Source organism: Nematostella vectensis, chromosome 15 (genome assembly GCF_932526225.1).
Source record: "Nematostella vectensis chromosome 15, jaNemVect1.1, whole genome shotgun sequence".
In the NCBI taxonomy this organism is placed as follows: Eukaryota; Metazoa; Cnidaria; class Anthozoa; order Actiniaria; family Edwardsiidae; genus Nematostella; species Nematostella vectensis.
In genome coordinates, this window is record NC_064048.1 from 3,993,369 (window position 1) to 4,012,054 (window position 18,686).

Here is an 18,686-nt window from a genome sequence, read left to right on the forward strand (position 1 = left end):
CCAGGCCCCGAAAGAGAAGGGCACGGACCAAAAGAAGGAGGCACCAATGTATAAAACATATAGCGGGAGGAATGTGTTAATTTAAGCTCCCATTCATTTCTTCGCAATTTCGGTACGAGGGGAGGAGGGGTGGGGAGTACTGGGACCACCCGGATCCGCACTGCCTCCAAACACCGTCCCGGATGGCTCTTCCAAAGATGAAAATAATATATTTATCATGTTGCGTTTCGAGAAAATGATTAATCGCGATGTGTTGCGTTGTTTCTGAGCGGGCCGCACGGATAAATAAAAACCTGTATAATAACCCGATTTATCAACCAATGATTAGGCGTGTGGTGCCGCGTCTATTCAAAACGAATGTTTGCCAAAAAAATAATCCATCTTGAAAGCTCTCCCAAAGTGCTAGCTCGCTTATTGGAAGCTGATATGCGCGCTAAAGCGATATTTTACGGTATTCCACCGATATATGATAAACAGAGGCTTGGGTATGAGCTTAGCTTGATCAGGAATATTCTGCTCAAATGCTCTCATAAAAAGAATCCTAATACATGTATATTTAAACGAATGCTTTTCCGTTCCTAGCCTTATGCACAAAATGTTCCGCAATCCAGACTTTTATACGATCCCCTTTATGTACCACCCCCAGTCTATTGCTTCTCTCCCAATCTAAAGTTATTGCTTGAGGTGTGTAAAAACGACTTTTACACCCTTAAAAATATGCCCCTAAAATCGTACAAAAAATACAGTCCGGGTGGGATGCATGTTGCTCAGTGCAAATTGATTCATATGGGTGAAAAATTCTAATGTTTTGCTCGCTTCTCTCAAAAACTTTTCCTTTCCCAAAGCAAAAAAAAAAAACAATTTTCCAGATTTTGTTCTTGCCTTGGACGTACTGTCCTCCCTGCGTTTATGTGACGTCATGGTCTCCATGCCATCGTTCCCGTCTTGTGATTGGCTGAATTAGGGTCACGTGGTACCGGTGGCGGCGGCTGCAGGGATGTGAGGCTGGGTTCGGCTTGCAGTCTGTTTCTCCGTCATGAAGGCAAGATGGCGGACCCTAGCGGCAACCAGGGTTCTAGAGCTAGTAATGCCTTGCAAAAACGACAGGATTCCCTTAGGCGATGGAAAGGCAGTGAAACCGATAGACAACCTGTAGACCGCTCAAGGAAGAAGCCCAAAATACAATTCAACTCAGGAATTGTTTTTCTTTCGGCGGTCTCTAGCGGTGACGTGGATGAGGTTAAGAAATTGTTAGCTAAAGGAGCTGATATAAACTATCAAAATGTCGATGGACTTACTGCTTTACACCAGGTACTAGCTGTGGAATTGTGCATCAAAAGGGGGAAATTCACCGTTGCGAGTTAGCGCTCTGTATGGTCGTGTTTTGAGGACCAGGTCCTGTGAAGCCAGTACACAAAACACAATGCATAATTATCACTTTCTATCCTTCGTGGATTTTCTCTGCTTCCTGGCTGTCTAGCATGTGTGTATGGAAACTTCACTGTATGGTTTTTATACTCTATGGACCCAGAACTACCGAGCTATCGCCAGAATTCCTCATACGGCGAGCAAAGGAGCTGAAAAACTAGCTCCAAGTTGCCTGCTTCATCTCGGCGCTCCTATCTTTGTGTCCGTCTGTCGGGTATTTTGGAGGTTTAAAGTCGGTCAACCTTTACTGGCTTACTAATCATACACGCTTGAGATCTGAGACATTCAGTATAAATCATTATAATTCGGGATTTTCTCGTTTATTTGGATCAATAGCAGTGATTCTTGTTGTACGCGGAGGGGTTGTATCAAGCGCGAGTCGTATTGCATATGTAAAACGAAGACTTCAAACTATGAATCCATACGCGTTAATCGTCATCTGTTCCTTGTAAATGCTTCTCATATTGTGAATTGTCCGTTCTAGGCTTGCATCGATGAAAATTTCGATTTGGTCAAGGTTTTGGTGGACAAAGGCGCTAGCATGGACGTTCGGGATAATGAAGGATGGACATCACTTCATGCCGCTGCCAGTTGTGGAAGTGTAGAAATAGCAAAGTAAGTCCTACTGTTTGCTTTGGAATTCCACAGAAACCGACCTAAAACTCCATTTATAGATCCCATACTATCGACATACTCATGCACGAAAATATCTGGGATTTATAACATAGGGGAAAGAAAGAGGTTAGGGGGTTTCGTACTGATCTTTGTATCATTGCTGAAAACATCTTAGGAACTCGACAAGACAATTTTGTTATTTGAAGGCAAAGTAGTCGTAAGCTTCAAGTTTGATAAATCTGATCCTGCCATTCAAAGTTCTCTTTGATTTCCTTCGATAGAGGACATCTGTTAAGTATAGTTTTCTGTAAAGGAAAATTTTTCAGTAGACTATTCTATCGTATAAAAAATTTGATTATTACTAAACCTACTTTAGAAATTTCGATCAAATGCCACCATTTCTTCCCCAAATGAGACGAACATATCCAAGAAGCAAGTCGCCTTTTTTTCTCATACTTCCAATTTTACGATTTTCTAGATAAAGAAGTGCACATTTCTTACTCTTGTTCGGTATTACGCGTTTTCTGGGTTCAATTAATACCAGAGTCGGAAATTAATACAGCAGAAATTTCCATTAGGGGTCGAAGGCTGACTGTATCAATCCAACACACAGCAAACAAATTTCTTGTTACGAGTCAAAAGAGTCTGTCCACAATATTTGTGCTTTTTCCGCAAAAGTAGGAAACCTTGATGTTGTTTACTACCAAACTACGGCTCTTTTACACCTATGGCAGTACCGCTCAGCTCGAATGAGTTGATTGTTTTTCTTATAATTCACTAAAAGGACACAGAATAACGAAGAGTTGTTTAGAAGCTCGGAAGATTCCCTCAAAACTCTCATAATCTTTCGCCAAAATTCAACAAATACTACTCCCCGGCCAACCAATCTGCGTTGGCTTAGCGCCTCATCATAACGACGGGTTTATGCCTTCATTCTCGGTGTATATTTGCAGTCAAATCTGTTAGCAATTTCTAGTATTGCCGACCGGCTTTTGGCCATGTCTGTTCTCGTTCTTTAACTACTTCTCCAAGCATGTTTACTGGTCTCATTTCTAAGATTGTTTAGTTTGTGTGGTATATCATACTGTAGCTTTGCGGTACATGCACATTTCTAAGGAAAACCCCCTACAGAGAAGCTCCATTTTGGATGTTGCCTGCATTATTTGTATTGCACATTCTTTCGTCTGTTTACAATGAGTTTTATAACACATCATTGCAGCCTACTTTGCATTGAAATGATCTTCCGATCAAAGCTTCGAAACTCCGATTGAATCAGAACATCGATTTACTGTTCAAATTGTGAGCCCCTGAAGAACGTCTCAGGTCTAGAATGCCTGACATATTCCTCTCTGTTTTGATGGTGTATCAACTCTAAATATTGTCCCCGAGGCCAGAGCATCCCTACTTCCAGATTCTCATCCATTGAGTTTTTCATGTAGTATAAATTTGTTTGATTCCTCAAAAATAGAGTGGTTGAATGTTTTCAACTCCTCTGTCGAGACCGCTGGGTGTTTGAGTTAATTTTATTGCCCCAAGCTTTTTCTCCATTTTCTGTATTTTCACAACATAAAAGCTAAATCTGTTTAGTACTGCGTCGAGGTAATCTTTGTTGCCAAACTTGTTTTGATAAGAGTTGCTTTATTCTGTTATGAGGAGACATGTCCAATATCTAAACAGTGTATTGCTCTTCTAATTAAATCTAGCTTCATTCATTGGCATAATTAAAATAATATTCTGACAAACCAATAATTATAGCTTTAAAGGACTACTTTTGCTTCTGCTTTTTCAGTGTTAATAGGTGAAACTTTCAGAGTTCTTGAATAACATAATTTGTAAATCAAGTAATGGAGATTTTTGCTGATTTTATGATATGTTTTGTGTTGAGGTCTGACCCATTACTCTTCTGTGATTGTGTGACCTGTAATGTTTGGCTTATCTGTTTGATTTCATGGGTAGCTCTAGAAATGAAAATACTACTCACTAATGACTCTTGAAAGAAACATGGATTTTGAAAATTTGTTCACATATCTCTTATTTCCCTCTTACCAATAATCGTCACAACCAGAGCTGTAAAAATGTTAAGATTTTATGCTTCAAGGCATCAAAATTACTGTAATTTTGTTCCGGTGTTTATCATTACCTATAGGTTATAACCTCAACCAGACTTCTCCTAACATAGGCATAACATAGACCAATGTCATAGGACTATAACATCTATATCCAATTTGTTGACATTACACTACTTATACCATGCCATAATATGCTCTAAAAGGCCAACATCACTCATAGCATGCCATTATATTATTAAATACTGTAATATAGGCCAATACATATATTATACCAATTATTCAATGCTATGATATGTTCAAGTAATATTGGTCAGCATAGTCATATGATATATTCAAATGACATAGGCTAATATCATGGTCTTCTATAACATCCATGTACTCTGTGTTGGCATTATATGACCCATAACTTTGCCTTGATATGTTCAATTGGCACAGGCCAACATCATAGTCTAACATCAAAGTCGTCAACTCACCCGCATTAGGCAGGTGTCACAAGATTTTTGTCCTCATCACAAACCTATTTTTTTGGTAGAATGTTCATACATTCTCTGTATTCGCCCACATTGGCTCTCTTGGGTTTGTTTCACATATTTACTGCATTACACCTCTTTACCATCATATGATATGTTCAGATGATATATACCTCTTATTAACCGAGTGTGTAACACATACATGATCTAATGGACCCAATAATTTTCCCCTTGTTCTATGGCACATAAGCTAGGCTTGCCATACAACAATTTAAACTGTCTAGGCTCCATAAGTTCTTTTATAGCCTAAGTAGATAAGGGAGCAGTATGGGGAGGTGCTGCTGTAATAAAGGTCAATAAAAACCTATTTTTAAGAATGTCCAGCTTGAGATTTCACCAAATTTTAAGAACATGCCAAGGCTCAGAACATTTTTTTTCTTTTTTAATCCTGATGCGGTCTAAAATGCAGAATCGAATTGTTCTCACAGTAACAACCCTATTATTGCTTTTGGTCATTAGTGTAATTCTCTCCCTAATAATTCATTGGGTATTATATTCTTATATTCACTTAGCCTGCTTGCAGGCAGTACTCGGTGTTATTATTTGGGAAAACCCTCTCTGTTTGGTGATTGGGTGCCATCTTGTATTTTAAGCCGCTTGGTTCCTGGGGGCGAGCGCAAAAACGGACGCAAACGTTAACATTGAACTTAGAGAGTACTTTGGAGATTCTGCTCTCTAAATTTTTAGTGCTCGACTTAGGGCATTTTATAATTCAAAGTTTGTTTGGGGAATGTGTGACCTTTCAGGAGTTATTGCTTCTCATCAAAGCATCCCATTGTTTTTTTGGCCAATCGCAAACCCTGTCCACTGGTGGATGGGATTCAAAGTTTGTCTTGAGAATCACCTGTATTAGTGAAGGCGGTTTTTCCCTCTTCTCTCTCCTTCCCCCCCCTGCCCTGTGTCCGTTTCTGCTCTCGCCCCCAGAAACCATGCGGCTTAAGATACAAGATGGCGCCCGATCAACAAATGCAGTGGGTTTTCCGTGATAACACCGAGTACCGCCTGCAAGCAGGCTAATATACACTAGAATTTAAGAACCTCCTTAAAAACACATTCATCCTTACAATGTCCCAAAAATAAGAACAGCCCAACCTCAACTGAAAATTAGACATTCTTATAGAATAAACGAGTGTATCAACATCTTTTATAATATCCATGCCATATAGAGACCTTTTACTGCTTTACCCTGTCTTGATATGTTCGTTTAGTCAAATGAAGTCTGTTATGTAAGTTACCAAGGTCTAATTGTTGATGTTATGCAGCTCATACCATGTTATAATTTGACATGTTGAAATATTTGAAACTGGTAGATTATAGATGGAGGCCCCAAGTGACCCCGACATTTTTTTTCATCGTTTTATCAGGTATCTAATTGAGAATGGTGCAGATGTAGCGGCTGTCAACAATGAGGGCGAACTTCCGCTGGACTTGGCAGAGGAAGAAGACATGGAGGACTTACTTACAGACGAAATAGAAAATCAAGGTATTGTGACACTGCCTTATTAGGGGTATCCCATTTCCCCTAAATGTCACAGCAGTGTCAGAAATAGAGAGTAAAAGGTATAATTCCACTATGTCATTTGGTGTATCCCCTTCTCATCTTTTTAGTATGCAGGCTTTTTTGCCCACCAAAATCCACAAAGCCGGCAAAATCTAGCAGATTAAAAAAATATTTTGAACCCTTCTTACCTTTTACCAAAGAGAACAGTAAAAGCATGAAATTGGTAAAACCCTCCCAACATAGCTAGTTTTCAAATGTAGGTTTTCATGTTTTTCCTTAATTTGTTTAAACTTTTGAAATTAAAACCTTTATTTTCTAAATCAAAATACTCACAAGAGGGTTGAGCTGAATACATATATTCTATCCACAGGAATTGATGTTGATGATGCACGAGCAGTAGAAGAGAAAATTATGTTAAATGACGCACAAAGCTGGCTGAATAAAAATTGTATAAATGAATCAAAAGACAAGACAGGTAGGGTCCAGATACATCCAAATTCTTTATTATGTGACCTCGGCCATTTCAAATCCTCAACACCCTTGGAAAATCACGTAGTCAATCAAACTATGGCAGTGGTTCTTAGCATTAGGGGTCATCCACACTAACACAGATTTAAAAGTATCCAAGTTCGTTTCGCCGAAAATGCATCACTTGATTTCCTGGATCCAGCCGTCCACACTAGTACAGATTCAAATGTTTAAAAAAAGCTGAAAGGTACGGGGTGATGTCAGTTTTATGATATACGCATGCTCAAAGCAGCGCGCACCTGCGATATGATGCCATCATTTTCATTTTGATACAGATTTGACCGTTCACACTACGGACCAAAGTATACGGAGTCATTTTGATCCACTTTCAACGGCATTTTCAAAAGTATCTGGATTCGCTGGATCCAGCGCGCGTGTTAGTGTGGACGGAAATCCTAAACGTATCCAAAAGTACATGGATTCAAATGAATCTGTGATAGTGTGGACAGCCCCTTCGATTCATTGTTGATATAACTGTTGACTCCAACTCTACTCACTGTGAGTTTGCCACTCTGTGATTTGCAAAGTCCTGCCCCCCAAAGTTTGATTAAAACTATGGGCTATTCCCAAATGAGACAAGGATCTTGAAATCACCATGGTCGCGCAACAACAAATTGTATATGCAGCCAAAATGGCTGTCTCTATAATAGCAGAAGATATGCCCACCGGATCGAACTTTGTTTGGTTTGAAAATTAGCCAGTTGCGAGTCTACCCATTCAATAGAGGAAAGTCTATTTGCAGTATTAATCCCTTCCGCCTTCCCCCCGAGGCCATCCTAAAGCTATTCTTGTCTTCTAAAAGAACCAAATTTGAGACTGTTACTGTCTCTAGACTAATGGCTGCACACCTAAGTGGTGCTCTTTTTCTCAACAGAAGCTTCAGCCTTGCATGTGGCAAGTTCTAAAGGGTATCTCAAAGTTATAGGGTATGTTTTGTTATTTTCATCCAACCAAAGTACAAGTGTCAATGTAAAAGATACAGTAATAACCAGTGTTTACCTCATCTCTAAATGCTTGCCCCAGTTTTCCCAGACCTATCAAGCCTGGGTGGAGAACCTGGGTTTAGATCTGCAAAATCATGTGAGGTTTGAAAACCTGGTCTGTGAACCTCATCTTCTCCTATAAGGAATACACAGGAATCATTTGGAATCACTGAGTGATAATTCTTGAACATTTCTGCAATTTTCAGTTGCCAGGAGTGCCAAAACAGTGGATTATCACTCAGTAATAAAGAAAATGTTATTTTCACATTCATAGCATACAATTATCACTATACATGACCATCAACAGTTCTCAGATAGGGGCATTTAACAGGATGTCCCTTTTCACACTTTTTTCACCTGTTTTTCGGATGTTTTAGATTATTATTACAGCTTGGAGTTGAGATCAATGCTAAAGATGCAGATAATTGGACTCCACTCCATGCGGCTGCTCACTGGGGCCAAAAGGATGCATGCGAACTTTTATCAGAAAATGGTGCTGATTTTAATGCTAGGAATAAAATGGTAGGTATTGATCATCAGCAAAACTGGCTCAAGAATTTTCTTGAGTGTTTTTTTTTTTTTAGTTTACTGGTACAATTTAATGGAATTTGACACACATAATCAAATAAGATACAGAGTTGTTAGAGCTTAAAAATATAATATTCAGATCTTTGGCCATTACAGGTTAACTAAAATACAAGCAATTATCTTTTTCTCCTTTTTCAGGGTCAAACACCAATTGATTTAGCCGAACCTGATATGGTAAAATTTCTAGAAGACCTAAAGAAAAGGCAAAATGATAAACCAAAAATTAAACCGGTAAGTTGGTCACCTTTTCTCCTGCCTCACCCAGAACAGTAAGCTCAAGGTTCAGCCCCACTTCAGAGGAGAGGGAAGGGAGGGGGGCATACTATAAAATTTACTGTTAATTGGAATTGTTGATTCCAGAATACCCCTCTTTAAGGGTGGCAATATTATTTAAACATTGCCCAACTTTTGCTGAATTTATTGAAATTCCAGGTTCTGGGATTTTTTCTTCCAACTGTCTTTGAGTATCAGGCTTGCTAGTATCTCGGAACCTCTGCTTTTTGTAGCCTGAGTAAACAGACCCCCGCTTAAATTCTAAATGAAACTTGAGTGAGAGTATGAGCAACTAACTGAAATGTAAGGTACTGGATGGCGTGACACTGCCCAGATCCATAGTCAGTAACTACTAACCGATCCGGGTAGTGATTTTGATGGGTCGACGTGTTTTGGCTGTGTCACGTAGTTGTTTATCCTTTAGTTTTCAAGATGGTTATCGAGTGTGAGATCAGTAGATTTAAAAGTTCTAAAAGAATACGTTTTGACTTGTTGTGAGCAGGTTAAAGTGGATGATTTATTCAATGATTTACAGCTCAACACACTTTTGATTTTAGACGTAGGCATTCTAGAGCCGTAAGAAAGCAGTTCCCTATTTTGCGTCTTGACGATGAAACATAAAACGCACGAGCCACAAGATATATTTTGACATGAAAGGCCACAGGTTTTCCCCGAAGACTTACAAGGCAAGCCAAGTTAATTGTCTGTGCATTCAAGGCTTTTATTCAGCCCTTCCCTTTTCTTTAGATCACAAAAGCAAGTCTTGCATAGATACGAAGAGTTCTTTACGATTTCCACCTTATATGGTTGTTGCTCGATCAAACGGAGGCAATCGTTTTCACTTTGGGAACAACTTCCCACTTTGTATCTTGAAGAAGCTTCGTCGATGGCTTTAGAGCACAAATACAAAACAAACTCATTGATATTAATCAGAATCACTACCCTAGTACGTTACAACCCAGTTTGTTGCTCAGACACTCGCTCAAGTTTCGTTTAGATTTTGAGCGGGGGTCTGTTAACTCAGGCTATGCGTTTTCCAGATTGCAAACTCAACATTTTTTCTTTGTGAGCCAGCAATGGATTGGATAGCATTAATGGTGCAATGTTCAGCTAAAAAAATAGCGTTTAACTGTCTTTAATTTTTTTTTATTTTTAGTTCTCAATCACTGGTTTCAAATCCCCTCTCAAAATCAAATCAAAATGTAAGCATGCATATTTTATGTTTTGCAGATTTCACCATTAATAAAAACTAATTTGGAAACATCAGGTCCACCTCCATTAAAACGAAGGTAAGTTCAAATAAAAAGTGTCATTTATGCACATATGCTGTGTTTTATGGTATTAACTGTTGATAAAGAGCCATTCATGGGCTTCTCCAGAAGAAAGAGTATCAGGGCTGAAGCCAAACTTTGTTTTCTAGCAGGTAAAGTCTTTGTACTATTTTGTTTTCTTTTTAGATTAAGCACATGGGGGATGGCTTTGGTGCTTTTGGTTTTGACTTCTGTTGTAGTAATAACAAAAAATGTGTCACTGGGGTGAAAAACAGTGTCACAGCATATTAAATGCATCATACCTCTGAATAGTATCAAGGCCATTTCATTTAAAGCGGCATTGTCACCAGTTTACCCTTGGAGGTCCGACAGAAACCTAAACCATTAAAAGACAAAAGAATCTATTGGAATCTGAGATACTTAACAGGCCATCCACTCTATTATCACTCACATCTTCAAAGAAACTTCCAATAAACACCTGCTTTCAATATTTTGAAATATTTTTCATTTTACATAATCGAGGTTGTTAATTGGTGAGTTAATAGGTGAGTTAATTATACTCACATCTTCAAAGAAACTTCTAATAAACACCTGCTTTCAATATTTTGAAATATTTTTCATTTTACATAATCGAGGTTGATACATAAACTGAAAGTAAACTGGTGACATTGCGGCTTTAAGCCTAAGTACCATGAGGCTACAGATATGAGAACCAAGCTGTAGGTAAAAAGGATACTAGGGCAAGTATTCCTTCTTTGCCTTTTTCTTTCTTTCTTTTTTTCTTAATGCTATCTGGTATGCACTAGTACTTCATTTTAAGGTATTCCCTATTCTCTTTTCTTTTTTTTAAAAAAATGCAGGAGATCTGCAATCTCAGAGAAATGTCTTCTTTCTTTACTTATACTTTTTGTTGGCTTTAAAGTTAACATAAAACTGCTTTGGTTGAAATAAAAATGATGATAAATTTTCTCTAAATGGTGTACCTTGTTTAAGTGCCAAGATTCCAATGAATGCCCTTATTTGAACACCCCTCTCTCCAAGGTTAAGAATATAAATAAGTTCCCTCTTTAAATAAAAGTCCTCCACTTACCTCCGAAAACGCATGAAGGTCCAAATTAAAGGCATTTAGCCAATTTTATTTACTCTTTCTTTTAACAATGAAAGATACACACTAGACTGTTTGTTGGAGTTGTTTTTGTTTAAATTCCTACTAATCAATGATTTAGTTTGAATTGTTTTCAGAATATGATCCATTAAGCTGTATTTTAAGCTTTTTTCTGAATTGTGAAATGAGTGCCCCCTTCCAATAAGCATCCAACTTCAAATTCAAAGTTGTGCCCACTTTGCAGCCCACAAAAGGAAATAAGCATCATGAGCTAAAACGAGCATTAACAGTAATTTGACTGCATGGTGATAACGAGCTAATTATTAGCTATCCTTAGTTTTCTTTTGGCCATATATAATTCTGTAAGTATATATATATGTATATTTTTTTCCTTTATGATTATTTGAAAAAGAATCAACTAAAGAAGTAGCCTTTTTTATTTTCCTTTGTTAAAATATTGTGTTTTGTTATTTCTTTATCTGAAATCTCAACCTTTGTTAAAATGTAATTGTGGGAGAAATATTTCTTCATGTTTTGTGTCAGTCATCTCTCTACTAAAGGACTAAAGCAGATATTTTCTTTGATAGTTTCTTAAAACATGTTTTTTAGACTCTTCTTATGATCACTGGAATTCAATATTCTCCTTAATAGTTCAGAGATACGGGGCTTGCATATTGGTCTTCAAGTTCCATAAATCGTTTTGGAGGTTCTCATTCAGTTGTGAATTGAAAATAATTAAAGTCGTTCTTGTGAATAAAACACAGTGACTTTTGGTACACTGATTATATCATCATGCAAGTGGACTATTCTACTGATAGTCTTCTGTTTGGACTCCCAAAGTGTCCATTTATGGGAGAGTTAATTATACTGACATGGCATTTCCCAGGAAAATTTTTGGCCTCCACCTTGTCAAATTGTTATTAGGGTGATTTAGATCCACGGCGCCGGCAAGAAATGCCGTCTCGCGCACGTTCAATTGCGCGCGCACGCTTTTCTTGCCGGCGTCGCGTCCTGTTCAGGACAGCATTTCATGCTTTTTCATGTCCTCTTCAGGACGGGACGCCGGCAAAAATTAGTGTGCGCGCAATCGAACGTGCGTGAAGCAGCATCCTCTTGCCGGCGTCCTGGATCTAAATCACCCTATTTGTACTGGCCTGTGGCTGTGTCCTGCCTAGGATGTGTGCCATGTGCAGGGTCTGCCTGATAGGACGGAAAAACCTGCAAAATTGGCAATTCGAGATAGAGAAAAAAAGAAACAATTTCTTACAATGTTCATCGGCTCCTTGTTTTCTGGACTGATTTTCAAAGCACAAATAGTGTGAGGCCGAAATGTACATACCCAGAATTTTGCTATTTAAGATGGTTATCCGTGCGCTATGCATGGGCTCAGAGACGAAAAGATTAAATTTCCTGACAGTTTACAAAAAGTCGCATTTGATATTTTGTTTGCTATTACTCACTAAGTACTTAGATAAATTCCCCACCTTATAAGATGTGAAATGGGCCTATAGAAGCTTCATGTCATGTTTTTCTGTCATGTTGGCCTGTCTTATTTGATATAAGCTTTTGTGTTTGTTTTCTCTCACACTGCCTTGGATTATGTGCTCTATTTCAGGAACTGCACCCTTTCTACTGTTCTCTCAAGTTGCACTGGCCCTTTTGTGTTCTGTAAAAATGACCTTCCTTTACCCATTTGTCTGGTTTCATAATACATTTTAAGATTGTAGAAATATTGTACGTTTCTAACTTTAAAGAGGGTCTATAAAAGAACGTTAAAGAACGCCTTAAAATAAAATTGCCATTTTTCTCTTTTAATAGGGTCCAGAAACAAAAGCATGCAATTCGGAATTGAAAATTAATAATCAGACATTTGGAAGAAGGAATTATTTTCTTTAATCTGGGTAAACTAAGCTAAATTAACTAGAGCTTGGCTCCCTTTGCAGCTCCTAATCTTATATTCTTGCATTGTTAATCTCATTCCTCTAATGACATCATTATACACTTCGTTCACATTCTCATGCTAACATTGTTTTCTGTATTCACACTTTTGACTTGCTCTCAACCTATGTGAAATATCTGTAGCAACAGCTGTAATCTGGTACCAAGAACTATTTTAAGGCTATTATTTTGTTATTGCCCAGAAATGTAGTGAAGTAGTTGATTTTTGTTGATTTTTTCTTTGTTTATTTAGCCCCACTGGTTGTAAGGATCCAACATATAACAGTACTGACTATGATATCGAAGGACTGATGTATGTAAGACATCCTTTAGCCAAACATCATTGATTCGCCTTCCTCTTTGCATGACCTCTCTCAGTCTTTGCTTTTCACAACTGTCTCTCCATATCTTGGACTGCTACTCTACATACGCAATCTTTGTTACTGCTTCTAAGTGAACTTTGAGCACCAGCAGAGTCACTAAAGCACTACCAATATGGGACCTGCTTGTCACATGATCCCTTAGCGTGAGTCCCCGGATGGACTAATGCACACACTGTGCACATCCTTTGGCAAAGCAGGTTCTACTTGTATAAAAACTAATTTAGAGAAATTGATACAACTTATCACATTTGGCCGGCTAAGGCTGGTACAGGAGAAAATGGGTCAATAAAACTAAAACCTTTTGTTTCTCCCAAAGATAAAACAAGGCAAGAATAAATGGTGTAATCCGTTGTTAATTAAATAATTATTGAAATGACAAAAGATTTCTTATTAGATTTCTTATAGTCCATGTAATCCATTGAAATAAATAACAGCCCCATACACTGACCGCTGCCACAATGAAATAGTGCTTTAAACACGAGGTTCCGCTATAAAGGGAAAGCTCCTCCCACCCCCGGGCTCAAAAACAATCAGTTATAAATCAGGCGTCTATGAGTGAATATGTCAGGAAAATTGCTCTGAGCGCTAAATTCAAAATTTACATTCAAAATAAATATAATTCCTAGAGTTGTCCATCTAAAAATGTTTCTATCTATCATAAAATAATGTTTACCAACCTGTGTGCGCTCTAAAATACGAGCATTTTCATCACAGCGCGAGAATAATTTATGCAGGTGCGCTAGATTATGGATAGGGCAAAATTTAATTTGCACCGAAAACGTTAGTGTACAGCAAATAACTAATTCAACAATCTCTTTACACAACTGTCTTGTTACCTGTGCAAAAATTGTTTTATTCTAGCCGACTGATGCTCAGAGATAAGCAGTTTTACAGAAGGCTTATAATTTGTGACTGCTATTGTCCCAGTGTTTTGATTATAATTGCAAATTCGAGCCTGGGGGTGGGAGGAGAACCTCGTGTTTAAGCATTATTCCGAACTCATAACATCTTTTCTGTGTTTCTTCCTAAACACCCACTTGGAGGATCTCTGGATATACATTGTTCCTATATATCAAAGTCAGTTACTGGTCAATAAGTAATTCATTTTTATATTTTTGTACCCATGCAATACTTGATCAAATTGTCTGATCATACACACTAGTAGGGGACGTTTTGTCATGAAGTTGTATGCCAGAATCTTCTTTGCTGGTGTCTAGTTTGCCAATTCGTTCACCAATTTTTCTTAGCGGAGCTATCAGTGCTAAAACTTGTATTGCATGGATACTTTTGAATTTGTGCGTCCTTTTAAGATGTTTAGGTGATTCATTTAGTTCCTTCTTACTTTTGTTAGTGGAGAGAAGGTGGCATTTACAAGAATTTGCATGACAGGGATATTTCCAAGTCCCTTATCCCTGTAATATTACCTCCCATATAGGGGCTTGTATCCCAAAAACTGTAGGTCACAAACCGGTTCCATTTATGCAAGGTCTACTGTATTGTTGATCAAACCTGGATGGTAGTATACTTGTATTACTATTTTAGTTTTGATTTTAAAGCTTTTGCACAGATTAATTAAACTAAACATAGTTAAATTGTGGGTAAATTGATGACAGAAAAAAATAGAACTACAGTGTAAGATTTTAAAAAAAATGTTATATTAAACAAATTTCTATTTTTGCCACCCATTGGTTTGTGCCTTTCTAAGCTGTTGTTTGTAAGAAACGTCCTTCAATAATGTGTAGCCTGCATGCTGTAAAATGTCCAAATAATACGGCATGTACTGGGAGCATACATGTGCTGTGTGCTCTCTGCTGATCTCTGGGCCTGTTTGTTGCTATTGCTCTTGCCTTTGCTGCAGTTGTTGTTAACTTGTTCCTTGTCTCATTTTCCACTTCATCTATCCACATCATCATTTTCAGTTTTCCATTTCCCTTCATTTCATCACGCTGTGTTGGTCATGTACCAGTAGGAAGTCACTACCACACTTCCAATTAAGCATTTTTTTGACGCCAAAGACAAGTATGTGGCCACCAATAAAAAGTTAGCCTTAAAAACACTCATTTGGCAAGGAAGAAGCACAGCTTTGATTGGCGTGAACCTCGTCACTAGGAGGGTTTCGATGTGCAGTGTGCATTTTGTAACACATGAATGGCTAGTGACATTGATGCCTGTCAGATAGCCCATTATTTGCGTCCTTATTGGCTTATTTCACAAAACTGTCAAGGCAGCCATGGAAACGCGGTCATTGCAGTGTAAGAAAATTCAAGTTTGGAGCATCTTGCATTTCGAAACCTTTAGTGTTTCTACTCTGTTGTGATGTCACTTTTATCTATGAATCGGCCCCCCGGCGTAGAGAGTTTCATCAATTACAGAAGTAGATTTGGACATTAAAATTAAAAGAGTTCGCAGACATCGCAGTGGAAGATCCAGATTTCAAAGATAAAAATGACTGCCTGTAAGGACAGCTTTCATTAGATTATTTTATAAGCTGTAATTGTTTGCATTTGAAAATTCAGCGTATATACGATTTATAAGCTATCCTTTTTTTACATGGCAGACTAGCTTTACTGGTACATGACCAACACTTATTCATCATATCCATTATTTATTGTAATTGCAATTTATATTATTTTGTTTTTAGTTTTTCACTTTTCCATATCACACACTTCCATCCTCATTGATTTGATTTTAAAGATCTTTATCAAAAGTTTTTGTTGCACCAGCTCATCATGATGACTTACATATCATCTCCCTTAGTTTATATGCATCCAGGGGCATGACCTAGCCACATTGCCAGGATTTTCTGAAATTCGGTTGTAACAAAATGTTTTTGGTGGTGGATGGGGTGTAGGAGGGGGGGAGGGGGGATTCATGCCACTCTCCCCCTCCACCCCTCACGCCTAATCCTATCAATGCTTTTGTACATTCGCGATTGATTTCATCACAAAGCCAGTGCAACTTGAGAGTTCTTGTTTGTCCCTCTGCATACAAATCACGGAACAGACTAACGGTTGCTTCACTTCAACCCATAATGTGCCCACCCTATGGATTCCTCCACAGGAGCTCCATTACAAGAATAAAAGATCAAAATTTGTTTCTACGGGATATTAACCAAGAGCGCATGCAACTGGAGGCTAGCCGAGAAAAGGATGGCCCTGCCCCCACCAAGCCACGCCTAGGGTACGTTAAGGTGCCCAGCTTCGCGGAGTCCCCTAAAGAGGACAAGGAGAAGGAGAGGGCGTTTAGTTATAACAAGGATGAAAGTGAAAGCGAGACCGAGAGTGAGACGGAGAGCAGCACCGAGGAAAGCTCATCTGAAGAGGAACAAAAGGTACTGGAATTGCCTCATATAATGACTGTATTTTCATCCCTAGTAACTCGGGCCGTTGATAACTCGAAGTCCGTTGATAACTCGAAGTCCGTTGATAACTCGAAGTCCGTTGATAACTCGAAGTCCGTTGATAACTCGAAGTCCGTTTACTCGAAGCAGGCCTCCAACCTAAGCCCTGCTTTATTTAGTTAAACTTAAAGAAGGCTAATCACGCCGCCATGTTATCCTCGCGCACAAACCGAGTTACTCAAACAATCCATTTCCATCGGCTAATTCAAGCAAGTAACTGGGAAACTTCCAACCAAATGTCATTAATAAAGTATCAGACTTCAACACTATGTTAATGTCTTTTTTTCACCGCCCTACGCAGACAAACTACTTTTCCTATAACATTAACCCATAACATGTCTTTCAGCCTCCGCCCAGAACAACTCCTGTTCGAAAAACCGCCGTGAACTCGATACCTGCGAAACCCTCACAACAGCGCGCACAGCTCAAATCTGAATCCACGGGCTCCGAAAGCGAGACGGAAACCTCGTCGGAAGAGGAAGCTGCTCCTACGAAGACACCGCCAAGCACGGTCAACTCCCGGACACCCGTCACTCGTGCTCAGAGCACACCCTCTTTGAGCTCCTCTGTGACCTCGCCTACGTCTCGACAGCCTGTCACTACTGGCGGCAGCAGGGCGCTGAAGTCCCCCTTCCTAGATCAGGACAAGAAGGGGCCTGCCTCGCCCACGACACCGACCACACCCAGCAGAACTTTCGGCTCAAGGTTCGCAGATCGGGAGGAGAAAAAAGAACCGAGCTCGCAATTCGGATTCCCGACTCGGACGACTGCGGCAACGACGACTACTAACAGCACAACGAGTAGCATTCGGGATAGGTTCGGCTCGCGCTCGTCCGCAACGACGACGACTGCTACTACGGATAGCACGACGAGTAGCGTTCGTGATCGACTCGGCTCTCGATCGTCGCAGGACGAGAAAGAGCCGCCTTCGTCGGCCGGTGGTCGGAAAGCACGAAAGGTGACGAAGCGTGCTGGTACGGCTTTCGTTGGTAGTATCGATAATGACGATGAGGAGGAGGAGGAGGAAGAAGAGAAGAGCAACGATCTCGACAGCGCGAAGACCACGGTAAGAGCTTGAGAAATACATACGTGATACGGAGGTCGCCGTATATACGCGGTGAATGGATTTTTTTATTTAAAGTGCTTAAATGCCCGTCGAATATGATGTGTATGCCTCAATGTGCCTATGGTTTGAATATGTCTGTCAAGTCTTTAAGGTCTATTTATCAAAAAAAAAGAAAATGCACCATAAAGCTTTTGCGCAACACATTTCTTTGATATGCTCCGGGTTTTAAGAAAGACCACAACAAGAAATTCTGCTCTTTTGATTTCCGCCATTTTGTTAGCAAAATATTTAGTGCGAAAAACTTTGATCGACTGATTTGCGCAAGCTAATCCGTTATTCTCTATTCAATTTTTGTAACTGAAGCGCTTTCGCCAGATATGAATTGCTAGATAATTTTGTTCTCTGCCTTGAATTTTCATATTTCATATTTCATTTGTAAAATTCGGGTTTTACTACGACGCTGCTTGAGTTCGCCACCTCCGTGCGCACGTCACGCGCAATTAAAGTGGCACGCCGCTCTATACATCCTTTTTGAAGGACTGTTTTGAAAGCGAGATCCTGTAAATGAGTACGGTTATATAGGCCTCGATAGTGTATTTATTACCGAGGGCACTTTTATGGGACACAATAGTGTCCTTCTTATAGGAGGTCCAGTATATAGGAGCAGTTTTGTGGGACCCAGTAGTGTCCTTTTTAGAGAGGTTTTAGTGTACGAGAGCAGTTGTGTTGGACCCAGTAGTGTCCTTTTTAGAGAGGTTCCAGTATATAGGAGCAGTTTTGTGGGACCCAGTAGTGTCCTTTTTAGAGAGGTTTTAGTGTACGAGGGCAGTTGTGTTGGACCTAGTAGTGTTCTTATTATCGGAGTTCCAGTGTGCGAGGGCAGTTTTGTGGGACCTAGTAGTGTCCTTATTAATGGGCCTCAACGGTGTTCTTATTAACGATGTTCTACTATATGGGGAAAGGCTTGTCAGTCTAAGCGGTGCCCTTTTTTAATGAGGTTTCAATAAG

General features: G+C 39.2%; 1 protein-coding gene across 4 annotated transcripts in view; it reads left to right on the top strand.

Annotated features, from left to right (window-relative positions):
* The first annotated feature begins 1,006 nt into the window (after nt 1-1,006).
* LOC5515674 (protein phosphatase 1 regulatory subunit 12A) overlaps nt 1,007-18,686 on the top strand; it is a 29,508-nt gene continuing 11,828 nt past the window's right edge. For 2 of the 4 annotated variants that reach the window (XM_032385330.2, XM_032385334.2), the window contains exons 1-11: nt 1,008-1,311; nt 1,913-2,043; nt 6,007-6,125; nt 6,514-6,618; nt 7,546-7,597; nt 8,032-8,176; nt 8,381-8,473; nt 9,746-9,804; nt 13,083-13,142; nt 16,273-16,543; nt 16,959-17,678. In XM_032385330.2, the coding sequence (XP_032241221.2) occupies nt 1,048-1,311; nt 1,913-2,043; nt 6,007-6,125; nt 6,514-6,618; nt 7,546-7,597; nt 8,032-8,176; nt 8,381-8,473; nt 9,746-9,804; nt 13,083-13,142; nt 16,273-16,543; nt 16,959-17,678 (2,019 nt within the window). In that variant the 5' untranslated portion in view covers nt 1,008-1,047. Of the gene's footprint in view, nt 1,312-1,912; nt 2,044-6,006; nt 6,126-6,513; nt 6,619-7,545; nt 7,598-8,031; nt 8,177-8,380; nt 8,474-9,745; nt 9,805-13,082; nt 13,143-16,272; nt 16,544-16,958; nt 17,679-18,686 lie in introns of all 4 variants that reach the window. The other 2 variants (XM_048722695.1, XM_032385331.2) reach the window with 2 other exon arrangements.